This window comes from Parasteatoda tepidariorum, chromosome 2 (genome assembly GCF_982258835.1).
Source record: "Parasteatoda tepidariorum strain Cologne lab strain chromosome 2, Ptep-v5.0, whole genome shotgun sequence".
Taxonomy (NCBI): domain Eukaryota; kingdom Metazoa; phylum Arthropoda; class Arachnida; order Araneae; family Theridiidae; genus Parasteatoda; species Parasteatoda tepidariorum.
The window spans coordinates 113,460,858-113,475,089 of record NC_141756.1 but is presented as its reverse complement, the minus strand read 5'-3'; the positions used below and the strand labels follow the sequence as shown (position 1 = coordinate 113,475,089).

General features: G+C 30.1%; 1 protein-coding gene across 2 annotated transcripts in view; it reads right to left on the bottom strand.

Moving 5' to 3' along the window:
- Positions 1-14,232, bottom strand: part of LOC107444127 (scoloptoxin SSD14) — a 58,713-nt gene that overhangs the window by 32,942 nt on the left and 11,539 nt on the right. The window contains exons 1-2 of one of the 2 annotated variants that reach the window (XM_016058210.4): positions 11,455-11,643; positions 6,474-6,689 (exon numbers count right to left, since the gene is read on the bottom strand). In XM_016058210.4, coding sequence (XP_015913696.2) covers positions 6,474-6,689; positions 11,455-11,567 — 329 coding nt within the window. In that variant the 5' untranslated portion in view covers positions 11,568-11,643. Of the gene's footprint in view, positions 1-6,473; positions 6,690-11,454; positions 11,644-14,232 lie in introns of those variants that run through there. The other variant, XM_016058209.4, reaches the window with a different exon arrangement.

Below are 14,232 nucleotides of genomic sequence, written 5' to 3'. Positions count from 1 at the left end.
ATGCCACGTCGTAAAGCAGCACTTATTGCAGCGCGTGGTGGCTGCACCAAATACTGATTTCGGACGCTTAATTTGTTTCTTTTGTTTTGAAAATTTCATCATTTATTTGTATCAGTACAAGTCGTTTCTGCATTAAATTTCATTTGATTCTGATGATTCTTTCATGGTGTTGCATTTTCTACAAACAGCAGTTTATAATATAATAATGGAGAATTATAATAATGAATAATATCAAGGGAACTCGTATAGCAGAACCCTCTCAAAATATTAAGAAATATTTGACACATTAACTATCAACAAATTTAAAAACTTTAGCAGTTATTAAAATGTCAATGTGAATAACTTTACTTTTAGACTACTCCTCTCCCCAATTGTAAATAAATAAAAGATTATATCACCTAGAATAACTTTTGTATTGATTTTATTTACTAAAAACAAGTCGTAATTTTGAAATTTCATTCCAAAACTATTCGATCGATTTCGTTCAAATTAGGCGTTTTGTCATTGAAAATTACCTAATATAAAATGATGTAAAAATTTCTAAGTCGTAAAGTTCTCACTTTTTCGATAACATTTAAATAAAATAATAAAAATTATTGGACAGCAATTAAAAAAAATTATTTTTCTTCGTAAAACTATTTTTGAGTAAACAAGTTTCATAAATTGATGTAAAAGTGTTTTTTAAATTACGCAAAAATGACGTAAAAAAACTGATGCAATCTAAACGCATGAATGCAAAAATGATGTATTCTAAAATGATGTAAAAATTTCTAAGCCGTACAATTCACACTTTTTCGATAACATTTAAATAAAATAATAAAAATTATTGAACAACAATTTAAAAAAAATAATTTTTCTTCGTGAAACTATTTTTGAGTAAACAAGCTTCATAAGTTGATGCAAAAGTTTTTAAATTACACAAAAATGATGTAAAAAAAAATTATGCATTCTAAATGGATGAATGCAGAAATGATGTATTCTAAAATTATGCAAAAATTTCTAAGCCGTACAATTCACACTTATTTGATAACACTTCCATAAAATAATAAAATTAACAACAATAAGAAAAAATTTCCTTTGTGAAACTATTTTTGAATAAACGAGTTTCATAAGTTCATGCAAAAGTTATTTTTTTAAAAAAAATTACGCAATTATTTTTAGACATATGAACAAAATCGCATAAAGGATCTCTAACATTAAGAATCCCTAACTTTAGATTGTTCTCTGGACAAAACTATTGGCGTCCTATCTTCCGTCTGATTTCGTACCTAAATTAATAAATAGCATATTGGAAGTCAACTTTTTAAACTTGAACCATTAAGACTTAGTCATGTAATGTGGTAGGTGAAAATACGATCATTAGACCAAAAGTTACTTAATCAAGGTGAATTACTACATCTGGTGCTTTCCACTTCTAAAGCAATCCAATAAACAAAAGGCTGTTAAAAGACTTCCATTATTGTGTTGTTTAATTGACATAAAGAGAAAAAGTTATATAAAATAAGACAATCGAATTGGGAAAAACTCGTGCAGATTAAAAAAAAAAAAAAATTCCCCATTGTTTATAAAGATTACAACATTTATTTCGAACTTCTTCCTTCTGACAGATAAGAGAGTGAAAAAATACGTGAAAATTACAAGTAGAAAAGGCGGCTACTTTTTTGTTTTTTTAATGACTACCTTTGGAAAAAACTTTTGTAAACTCTTTTTTTTTAGAAATAATTCAAAGAATTTAAAACAATTGGAAAAGAAAAGTTCATGATTATTATAATTTATTTTTCGATGGTTTATCGTTCTAAATGCTTAAGGTTATATACTTTACTGATATTAATCCTTAACCCTTATGCTTACGGTGCACCATCAAATGTGGTCCACACGTTGTAACAGCCGTAAGCAAAAGGTTAACAGACCACCGTATAAGCGGCATTGAACAAATCACTTATTCTTATCATTTTATAAACGTCATAAATATTAATATAGGGTAAACTAACCAGTGAAGGAACACTTAAGCTTCGCTTGCCTTTTAAAAAATCATATTAATTTCAAAATTCGTAATTTCAGTTAAATGACAGTGTCAACATACTTGTTACTAATTGCAAACTATGCAAAAAAAATTTCGAGAACTTACATAATATTGTTTTAAAGTTTTGGAGGTTCAAATAACAAGTAGTAAGAAGACCCAGTGAAGGAACAGCTCTTACCAGTGAAGGAACACAAAATTGCCCAGTGAAGGAACACTTAATTTTGGTTATTTTTTAATGCTCTTAATGAATTTTTCAGCCATCAAATACAGTCGGACATCTATTTAACGAACTTCCATTCTACGAATTTCCCTATTTAGCGGATTTTTTCGAGGAACCAAGAGCATTTTGGAAATTTTTTTGTAAAATAACTTCCATATAACGAAGTGAATTTTCTATTTAACACACTTTTCATTGAGATCCACTTTCCCTATTTTCCAAAATATTTCTTAACATTTTAAACTTGTTAAAGCAATTTATGGGGGAAATGACCTTGAATTAATTTTCGAAGCCACTGCTTTATGAAATGTATTACTGTTTTGTCTAAAAATTATCTTAGAGAAAGCAGTGAATTCCCTTTCCCTTTTTGTTTGCACTTCAAACGAAAAACTCACTTCAAATTAACGGATTTCATCCGTAGCAATTTAACTTAACTCAAGTGGTAATGTATGTTTAAAATTACTTTTATAATAAATGCAACTATATTTTTATACATAAATTTAGACTTTTTTTAGTTGAAAATGTATATAGCATGATAGTGTAGCACTGGATAATGTTTTGCTCTATTCTTGCTTTCCATGCAGATTTCTTTTATGGTTAAGATTTATATGATAAATAGTAGATACTAGTTTACAAGATAAAAGTGTATCAATTGCTATTTTAATTATGTCTAGTGTTTAAGAATTTAAAACCTGTTTTGTGTTGTTTAAGTATTTTAAGAGGTGATTTTCTATTTAACGAATTTTCCATATAATGAGCTTATTATTGGTATTAAGTGATTTTGTTAAATAGAGGTCCGACTAAAAACAAGACTATTTGTGAAATTATAAGATACAAGTACTTGTAAAATGCTAACTTTTTTCTGTAATCATGAACTAGAAATTAAAGTGATGTTAAATACAAAATAAATTAAAAAAAATCATTCTTTCTTGTAATTTGACAGTCAAATCTAAATCATTGTGTCATCCGTTGCTGTTTATTATCATTATTATTTTATCACCTTTTTGTTTACTCTTTTTCCTCTTATTTCTTGAAGCTTTCTTTCTTTTTTAAGTATTTTTTCTTTCTTTTTCTTTTCCATGTTCTCTTGTTTTAATGTTTTGTTGAACTTTCAGCCTCTTGAAATTTTTGCCATTTCTCTGAAGTTAGTGCAAAAGGTAATTTATTCGCTTTTCTTCTTATTTGACCTTTCTTTTTATCATCAATATTTGGCCAATGTAAATGGCTCTTCCAAACTTCTTCTGATTTTTCAGCAACATTTCTAGAATGCCTTTCTCGAAAATAGACGGGGGAAAGGCGTCTTGAAGTTTGAGGCAAATCCATCTCTTGTTGACTTATATCTAGAGGATCTTTAGAAGTACTGATTTTACTTACAGAATCATTTCTTTTTTCAACTAAGAGACGATCAGCATGAGGACTCATTTCAAATTCGATATCTAAGATGCATTCATTATCGATACTAGCTTCAGTTCCTAAGTTTGACTTAACCAAGTGGTCTTCTTTTAATACATACTTCTTCCATATTGAAAAAAGTACAGGCTCTTGGACATTTTCGATATTAGACTCTTCAGTCAATGCTGCGTTAAAAATTTGCTACATATCTAGAGGGATTTCCCTCTCAAGCTTCTGAAGAAATTGAGTATCGTTTCTGTTTAACTCTGTTTTTTGTTGAGGAGCTTGCTTCTAAATTCTAACATAGTAAAGTAGTTTTTATAAATTATATAATCACGTTGCTATCCTATAATGATAACTTATTAGGAGTTCTTGGTGCAAAAGACAGCGAAAAAATTTTCTATTCAAATTTTTATGATTATATTTAAATAGTTTTCGATTTGTAAACATACTTTATTAAGTTGCCTAACATTTGATGTAACTACACACCCTATTAATAAATATAAATTATAATTTTTTCATAAATTAAGCTATTAAATTAACATTTTGAACTGAAATTATTTCAGGAATGATTCATACAATTTTTAACAAAATTTCGGTTGTCCTCTATATAGCAGAATTACTTATCCTAGAGTCATGTAAAATCATGTTTCACACATTACTGTTCATTCACTGGAAGTATTACCAGTGAAGGAGCATGCCTGTTTCTTCACTGGTTAGAAGCTGATTTTTGTCTTTTAAAACAGAATTTTGATGTATAATGTGACTAAAAGTACAAGAAAATTAAAAAATTTCTTTTATTTTCATTAACTGGGAAAAGAACCCAATAAAGAAACACTTGTTCCTTCACTGGTTTTTCATCGTTTGGTGATCCAGTGAAGGAACATGCCTGTTCCTTCACTGGTTGGAAGTTGTTTTTTGTCTTTTAAACAGAATTTTAATGTATAATATGACTAAAAGTACAAGAAAATTAAAAAATTTCTTTTATTTTCATTAACTGGGAGAAAAACCCAGTAAAGGAACACTTGTTCCTTCACTGGTTTTTCATCGTTTGGTGATCCAGTGAATAAACACCCCCTTATCTCGGTACTTAATTATGCTATGGTGCTTTAAAAAAAAATAAAACGTAACTTCAATAACTATATTTTGAATTCTCTTTTTCACAGTGAGAAAAATAAGACTACTACATGCAATTAATTCCACTTCAAATATATAAGTACAAACACTCACCTTATAATTTTTTCAACGAAACAAGGTGTTGCAGAGATAATAACAAATTCAAAAAATTTTTAAGAGAAATCTATTTGACCAGGTAATCCAAAATATTGCTAGATGGCTTCCTATTGTTTGGCAGTAAGCTATTGTTACCAATCAATCTAAAGAAAAACTTTCAAATTCTTATTTTTGATCAATATGTATGAAATGTTCCTTCACTGGGTAGTGTTCCTTCACTGGTTGGTTTACCCTATATTAATAATTATAATAGACATTATTAAAATTCTGCCTGAGAGGAAGTAGACTTGATATATTTCAAGACCATGAATTTTTAAAGCAGTATTTACATCCACTTTTTTAATTATGCAGTGGGTTACAATTTTAAAAGTAAGAATTTTAACATGATGTAACGGTTTACTGTCTTCTGCTTCACTATTAAATCTCACCCTGTAACAACGCTCGTCAACACATGATGATGCTGACTGGAGAACTCAAATACAATGTTTTCAAACTGACCATAATTGCAGCAACAACGTGACACAGACCAAACACTCCACTCTGTCATGTTACGGCTTTGAAGTGTTTATCGGTAAGCAACGTCATCTGTAAACGAATTATGTAACAAATTTTGAAAATGGTTAAGAATTAATTCTCTGTTTTCTGCGCAATCAGTGTATTTCTTATTTTTTTTACATATTGCTTTTTTTTAATCGTTACTACGTTTAAAAGATTGTCAGTTTTAGAATAAACTATTAACAGGTGATTGATTTTTGCACAGATAATTTGAAGTCTGCCTGAAAAAGAAACCATAAGAGAAGCTAGATTGCATAACAACAAACGTGCTAAACTTGGCTCTTGTAATCCAAATTTCCTCCTGGGAAGTGAATTGTATCATACCTTTTGCAGTTAAGGTATGCAGGTCTACATTTTTTTCTGAATTTTTCTAAGACAGAATTTATTTTCGATTTCAACATAGGGAAATCGGAAATAACACATAAATAAAACAATTATATAATAACAAATTAGATTTCAAAAGCATTGCGCCGTTTGTAACATTTATTTATTTATTTTAATACTATAAAGCTATACACTCCACCTACCTGCCGAATAGAATAAGAATAAGGATATTCAATAGGAATAGTATAAACAACTAATTGCCACAAAATTACGGAGATTTATTAAACTATATTTGTCAAGTGACATAGTTCAGCATTTGGCTTGGATATTTCTACTAAAGTGACTGGGAAGAACTGTATTTTTTTTCTTCGTTTGCTACGAATTTTACAATTTAGATTAGAAAAAAATGCAAGTGCAGGTAATACTTGCCCCCTTAAATTTAAAGAAAAATAAATAAATCAGAGTTAGGAATACTGAGCGATGACTTTAAGCTTTAAAAAACATCAATGTAAAGAAAAAAAATGATCAAATGTATACTGGACAATGACGCCCTTTACATTAAAATAACAATAGTATAAAAAAAAAGTCATCTTAACATTAAACACCAGTGTAAATAATACATGGGAAGTTGAAATCAGGCAACGGCTTTTTAAAACAACCTGTAAGTATACCTTCGTACCTGACACCACCTACCAAAAAAAAGAAAGAAAACAATTGAAGAAAACTTACTTTCCGATAGGAGCACAGGGTTGTCCATCTGTGAGGAGGGCAGCCGATTGATAAGTTAGGAGGGGGGATGATGAGGCTTGGAATGATGTGTCTAAGTAACGTTCTCTGTTCACCTCTATTTGTGGAAGACCCAGAACTAATGATGTGGTGATCAACACAAATGCCAACGTCAACACAACACCCACCAGGATGGTGTCACGCCTAGAGCATATGCACCTGAGAAAAATACAAAGATTTTATGACGAATAAGTAAAAACTTACAACTCAAAAATACTATTAGTCATTGGGGATTCAAATGCACTACTTAAAATTAAAAAATTCGGGCACAAAAAGCAGCATTTTCCAAACAATAATGAACATGGCTGTTGATGGACTGATGGAGAAGTTATGAACATCTTCAAGCAATCAAACTGGTTTTGATGTTTCTGCCTCAATTGCTAGATTTTGAAGGTCTAGTTCAAAAAAGACGATTTTAGATGAGTCCAAAGTGGGTTTCCTAAAAAGTGCTTGAAAACATGTTTTAAAACCAATTTTTTTTCCTTACAAATTTGTATTGTGACATTCTTTAAAGTGAATGATTTAAACAACCTTACAACTCAATATGTTTTAGACTCTTATTAAATAAAAATAATTATTAAAAATTATTATTATTATTGCATCGACATATATATGGATAAACAAATTTTATAAATGTAACAAAAATGTTTCGATTCGCTTGACAAATTCTCGAAATAAAGCAAAATACGCAAAAAAAATTAACATTAAGTGTCATTTAATTATGATAAAATAGTTAAACCTGGGACTATTTGAATGTAATTTTCGACGATTATTAAAAACACAAAATGACCATAAAAATGAGAAAATATAAAAATCCAAAAATTATCGGTTTAAATGTGCACTAACAGCTTTCCAATACTTATTGGGAGTACAAATTAGTTCTGCCCATTTTTTTGTGGCTAAAAATGCATTTATTTCAGAACAAAATGAATGAGCAGATTAATCAAAGTATTGTCCATCGCTGGCTACTACTTTTTCCCACCTCTCAGGCAATTTTCGAATTCCATCTCGAAAAAATGACTCGTCTTTTCCGTCGGAACAACCAGTAATCAGAAGGAGCAATGTCCGATGAATACGGCGGATGCGGTAAAATATCCCACTTGAGCATTTCCAACTAATTTTTTACGACTTTTGCGACATGAGGCCGACCGTTATCATGCAGAAGATTAACTTTATCATGTTTTTGCTCTATTCCGGCTGTTTTTCTCGTAATTCAAGGCTCAAACGAATCAATTGTAGCCCATACCGATCACCCGTAATGGAATCGCCAGGTTGTAGTAGCTCATAGTATGCAACACCATTCACCATTTTTGAAACGTGGAAACCATTCCCTACAAAATTTATCAGCTGGAGCATTGTCACCATTAACTTTTACAAGCATTCCATGCGCTTCAGCTGCACTTTTCCTAAAATTAAAGCAGGAACATAAAACCTCCCGCAAATGCTGCTTAGTTACCACAAAATTTGACATATTCAACAAATTAAAAATAAGGGTTTTTGTATGAAACTCAAAGCCATATAAATTGAATATTATAGACAGATGTCTAACCTCTCTGAAACCACCAAAACCAGCTGTCACTATTCATAACAGTCAGGGCCATCTTTTGAAAACGGACCGAACTCACTTGTACTCCCAGTAATATGGAAGGGCACGGAGTTCTAGTAGTGAATTATGAACTGAACAAAAGAGAGTTCGCGAAGAGAAATAATATTCTACAAGATAACTACTATACATGTCCCGCCGTTTCATACATTTAAATGAGTTATAAAACAGCCAAATAATTAACAAAAATTATAATTAACCACGTTCTTCAGGCATTCTCCATTTTATTTAGTAATAAAAATCTATCTTTACATTTGTATTCTAAACTAACCGTTGATGCCCGGGAGTTTAATTCTGCTAAGAATTTACAGCTTTAAAATTTTACTTCGACTTCATAAAACCTTATAATGGAACTTCATTTCTTTATCCTAACAAAGAACGAGAAAAGACAATGGAAAAACCATGATAAGACACTATAAAGAATAAACTTTTTGCACTATTGATAAATAATCTCTTAGGCGAATAATATTTGAGTTTTAATAATATCTAAAAATTAAACTTTAAAAGTTGAGATTGAATCTGGGCATGAAGTTGGAATGGAGAAATGATCCGTTTTATCGTAATCGAATTTTAAGGAACCAGATGTGTATTTGTACATTTTGGTATCGTTTCATTGGATAACTAGGATGTAATAACAATCAACAAGATCAAAAAAAATTACAACGTTGAGGTTGGTGTGCCCCTAATGTTATTCTAAAATAAATAACACAGAAGTACTTTAAAAAGTTCAATAGAATTTTGAGAAAACTAGCAATATTAAAAAATATATATATATATATATTGTAATTTTTAATCAATGAACGCCATATTCTTCTGTCTTTTTACAATTTTTAAAAAAAAATAAATTAATAAATAAAAAATTTCAAAAATTTTTGGTTCGAAAACAGCCGTTTGGATTGTATTTTTGGAGTTTCACTGTACACATTCTATCTCTCCTTATTATAAAATCTCACTTTCAAGTCTTTTTTTTTCCTGTTTTATGTAAGAATATCGGCAAAATAAGAGTGGCGACCAACTGTAAACTTTAACCAAACTTTTATTTAAATCCAAAATCGACTCCTTTTTTCTTAAATATAGTGTACTGGCCATCTCTTTTATTTGAAAAATATTTTCCATACATTAAATACATACATCAATCAAATTGAGAATAATTAATAACTGACATGTATTTACCTGTACATAACTATTTTAACAAACAATTAGATTAAGCTATGGAATAAATAGAATAAAAAATTAAAATTTTCAAAGATTTTGAGAGAAGAATACAGCGTTAAGATGACAGCTCTGATGCCATTAGATGAAATTTTTTGTTATTTCTCTGAAACTACCGAGGACAATCACTTTAACTTCAATTTTTTCCCCCTTTTCAGGATAATGTCAGTGCTGTGCTATCCCATTGACAAATGCTGCCAACTTTTTTTATTCCTTCTAAGATTGATTTTTTTAGTGGTAGTGAAATAAAATTTGAAATATCAATCGAAAGAAAAAATAATTTTATATTTCGCCATAGTCCAATAACAGACGATTATTATAAATGTTTTATTCCTGTGTAACGATGCTGAAAATCATTTTAAACCAAATTTATAAATCAAAGATTTAATCAGAAAAGCAAAAGTGTCGCTATAGCTTTAAATTTTAATATTTCGGAAAATATAAAAGAATCGGCAGCAACGGTATTACCAATATATTATAGTTATTATAGTATATATTTGCAATACCGTTGTATTAAGGCTCCTATACTATCATCTAATTCAGGGGCTTTACGTTGTATATATTGTAATACAAAAATATAATAGTTTAAATACGACAAGCATACTGGAAGGGTTTTCTTAGTAAACTATTAATATAGTTCTAATTTAATGGACAGAAATCTGGTGCTTACCACAAAGAAATGCTATAAAGAGATTCCTTCCACTCTTAACACTTTCGGACAAAATGATTACAGCGCCTCGCTGTGATAAAAAGCATTACATACTCATTGCCCAAAGAATGAGTTTATCGTTTTCTTTCATTGTTTTTAATTTAATTTATGGAATTCTCTTTGATCATCTGGTTGTTGGTTTCATTTTGATTCCAATATAATGCTTGAATTTTTATTTCCTTTAAAGATGTCGAGTGTTAATGAGCGGTGCGCAAGGCCAGTAAAATAACACGCATCAGTATCTCATTTTATACAAATGTAAACAGCGCGTTGCTAAGACAACGCAATTATAATCACAATCCTGAAGTTCTATATATTTGGATATAAAATTGATAATGGATGTGTATATTTTATATTAACTTGTAAATAACTGTAGATATTAAATGTCGTCAATTTACTTCGTATTTATTCAGCTATTTTGTTTTAAAGCAAAATGCAAATGAAAAAAGAAAGAACAAAATTTAAAAATAAAAATAACAATAAAATAGATATTTTCTAATAACAATACATTAAAAAAAAAAGCTGCATTGGTATTTCTCATTTAAATAATTCGACAATCCAGAAAAATGTCACCCTGGTAACTATTTTCAACAGCTTATTCTCTTAATTCAGTTTATTTTTTAGTCATTTTTTATAAGTTACCGTAATAAATTTAAAAAAGTATTATAATAACATTCATTGAAATTATAGGTATAACCAAATCTGTTGTACTCTACATCTTAACATTTATTGAATTTAAACTTCAAAAACAGAGTAAAGAAAGAGTTGAAGCAATAAAATAGCTGAAAAAATACAAAAGCAACTAACTAAATACTAGTTAGTTAAAGCTGTTTTATTTCTTCTTTAAAGTAAGTGTAATATAAAAAGCCTAAACTAAAATTTTAAATTGATAAAATAAAAAATAAATAAATAAAAAATTCTGAGATCACAGAAGTTTAAAAGATAATTCGCTCAAGAAATGATGTTCTTTCTTTCATATTTTGAAGGAAAAAAACACCATAATTTTTAAAGAACAGGATAAAAACATTTTATATTTTAATAGAATACGACTATGAGTGGGGATTTTGATATTTGGAAACATCGGAACACTGTGAAATTGGGAGGGGGGGGGATAAATTCCATTTTAAAAATTAGATTTTTCGGCTACCTAAACCCATGATTTTTTTTTTAAAAAAAATAGTTAAAATCATGACAAATTTTGTTCAATAGAGAAATCCATGACTTTCTATGATTTTTCATGACTTTCCAGGTGCGCAGATACCCTGTTAATAATACCACAAATTGCATCGATGAATTTTGTTTATAAAATAGGAGCCGCAGCGGAAATGAGAACCGCTGGTAGAGAGAGCCTCTTGGGGGAGGGGGAGAGACAACAGCATGAAATGAAAAGAGGCGTTTACCTGTTTGGCTTTGGCTCCAGCGGTTCGTATTTGATAGTTCCATATGTATAGAAATCAGGTGCGTGATCATTACGGCTGAAGAGTCGAGTGCCTTCCGGCTGAATCTTAGCCATCTTAGAAATCAAATAAGCTAATGGGTCCACATTCGGTGATCAGAAAAAGTTCAGAGATAAGAGAGAGCGAAATCACAAAACGGGAAACAAAAGAAAAAGATAAGAAGGAACACATATTAGTGATAAAACACCGATAGCAAGCTGCGAAATAAAAAGGCTAGCGACTCATTTACGTAATAAGCCTAAAATATTGTTTTGATATTCCATGCAAACGATCCCATTCATAGCGTTAGAGTAAGATTTATTTACGTGAAATATTTCATTTTTATTGCCTTGTGTTTTATTGGTGGTTAATGGAAGCGAAAATTTTCAAATCGAATTTCGGATCATTTTAAAGGAATAGATATAATCACTTTAAAATTCTTAGAATATGCAAAAACGTCTCTAAAATCCAGCTCCTACATTTTTAAAGAAATAATAGCCAATTTCAACTGTTATATGATGTAAGGTAATCATTACATTAATTTAAATTACTTCTCATGAATAATTTTTCATTGTCCATCCAGGTAATCGTTCATTTTATTACGATTTACCTATTAACAAAATATTCTTAAGTGAAATTATAATAATTATACACGGAGGTGACCTCATTCTACGAAGTGCAGCAACTTGATATAGTCTCTAACGGGAATATTCAGCGACGCAGTATCAATAGCTGTACATAATTGCATGATTTTGTGCACCTCTCGATTATATCCCGCAAATGTCCCGAATTATTCGCTGGAATTCTCCAGAATGTTTTTCAAATCAATAGCGAACAATTAAGGCTCCGTGGCATTGGCATCTATCAGAATTGTTTGGGTACATGAAATCTATGAATGGCCACGGGTGGTCTCCAAGCAACTGAACAAAACCATTTCCAGTCAATGACCGATGCAACTGGACCATAGGATGCAATCCATGCCGTGAAAAAGCAGTCCATTATGAAGGGATCACCAGATTGCACAGTGCTTTGTTGACAACTTAGACTTCGTGAAAGTCTGCGAGAACATGATAAAAACATTTTATATTTTAATCAAATATGACTGTGACTGGAGATTTTGTTATTCAGATATTTAGAATTCCTTCAAGGTAGGTATCTAGGTTTTGTGATACATATTATATAAAAGAGTTTGGGTATTCCTGCAAACATATCCTTATACAATTATAACCACGTTCTTGTTGACTCGCTTTCATGTTTGAAAGCTTGCAAATCGATATCTCGACCAGTTTCTGACTAGACAGAGCACTTAAATCTCCACCAGGCTATGGTGTTGATGCAACAAAGAAGGCCTTTCGCACTGATCAATTTAGTAGTCCAAGGTGAAGAACAATAATTGCATACCGGGGAGAGGGGAATAAAAATGATGTCACAACGTTCATACTACTAAAGGATATCTCGATTACAGTTTCGCTCTCTTAGAAGGTGACGGCAGATTATCTAAAAATACTTTTTTTTTTAAAAATGCACGGCCAGCGAAAACCACTTTAAATGAAAAATAATGCCCTTAAAAAAATTCGACAACATTTCTTAAATCAATTTCCTTTTAAAAAGTTATAAATTTTATTTTATATTTACAAACTTAATAAAAATAAGGCAATAATTGAAATAAATAAGTAATTTATGATTAAAATAAAATGGCAATATATCTACTTGAAAATTTATTAAATCTTAGTTATAACCTACAATAACATAATTGTATTATGTATAATCATATAATTTTGATAATCTTAAAATTAAAAATTTTTACATAATCCAAAAGCAAATTCTGAACAACTCTGTTAAACATCGACACTTGTTTGGAAAAGAAATTTAAGATAATCAAATCCAATGTAAAATTTACTCAAGTTCATAAAGGAAAAAAAAAATCATAAGCAAAATGCTCTTAAAATTAATAATGTAATCCTAACTAAAAGATTGAAAAAAATCTAAAATATGACCCCTCCCCCCCGAAAAAAACTATAATGAATGCCTTAAAAAAAATAATATATAAAAAAAGTGTCAAAAATGCATTTATCATCCTATATTGCTATCCTAGTCTTGCTGATAATGATACAGGTTTTATTCTTTCTTTCAATGCTACAATCAAAATGCATCGTCATATTATCGCCAAATGGAATTAATCACTATCAAAATTTCAAATAACTAGAGAACGCAGTTTCAACTACAACTTCATGCCTAACAACAATAGAAATTTTAATCACTGAATTTTTAATCAGAGAATCAGAATTCTGGCAAATTAGAGTGCTCACATTATGTAACCTGCAAGAAGAAATGGACACTAACTATCTGAGACGTTGCCCTGCACTTCCACCTGGGAACGTTATCGGCCGGCGAGATACATTATTAATGACCTATAGACTCTTTCTTTTTGTAGCTCTTGTTTCCGTTTTTTGTTCTTTCTTTGTATTGTTCTCAGCTACAAATTTGTCTTTTATGTCTGCCATTGAAAATAAAAACATTTTAAATGGATCTCTGTGCTGGAAGACAAAACAACGTAACCTAATCGTTACAAGCACAAGTTATCGCCAATCGTCAACTCTGTACCTTAGGACAACACGGATGACTTCAATTGTGTCTTAAACGAAACAGAATTTACTGCCATCAAAAGGAATTATTATCTAACAAAACTCCGACAACTTTCAAACTATCTAGAGCAGAGGTTTCCAACTTACATGAGGCCGG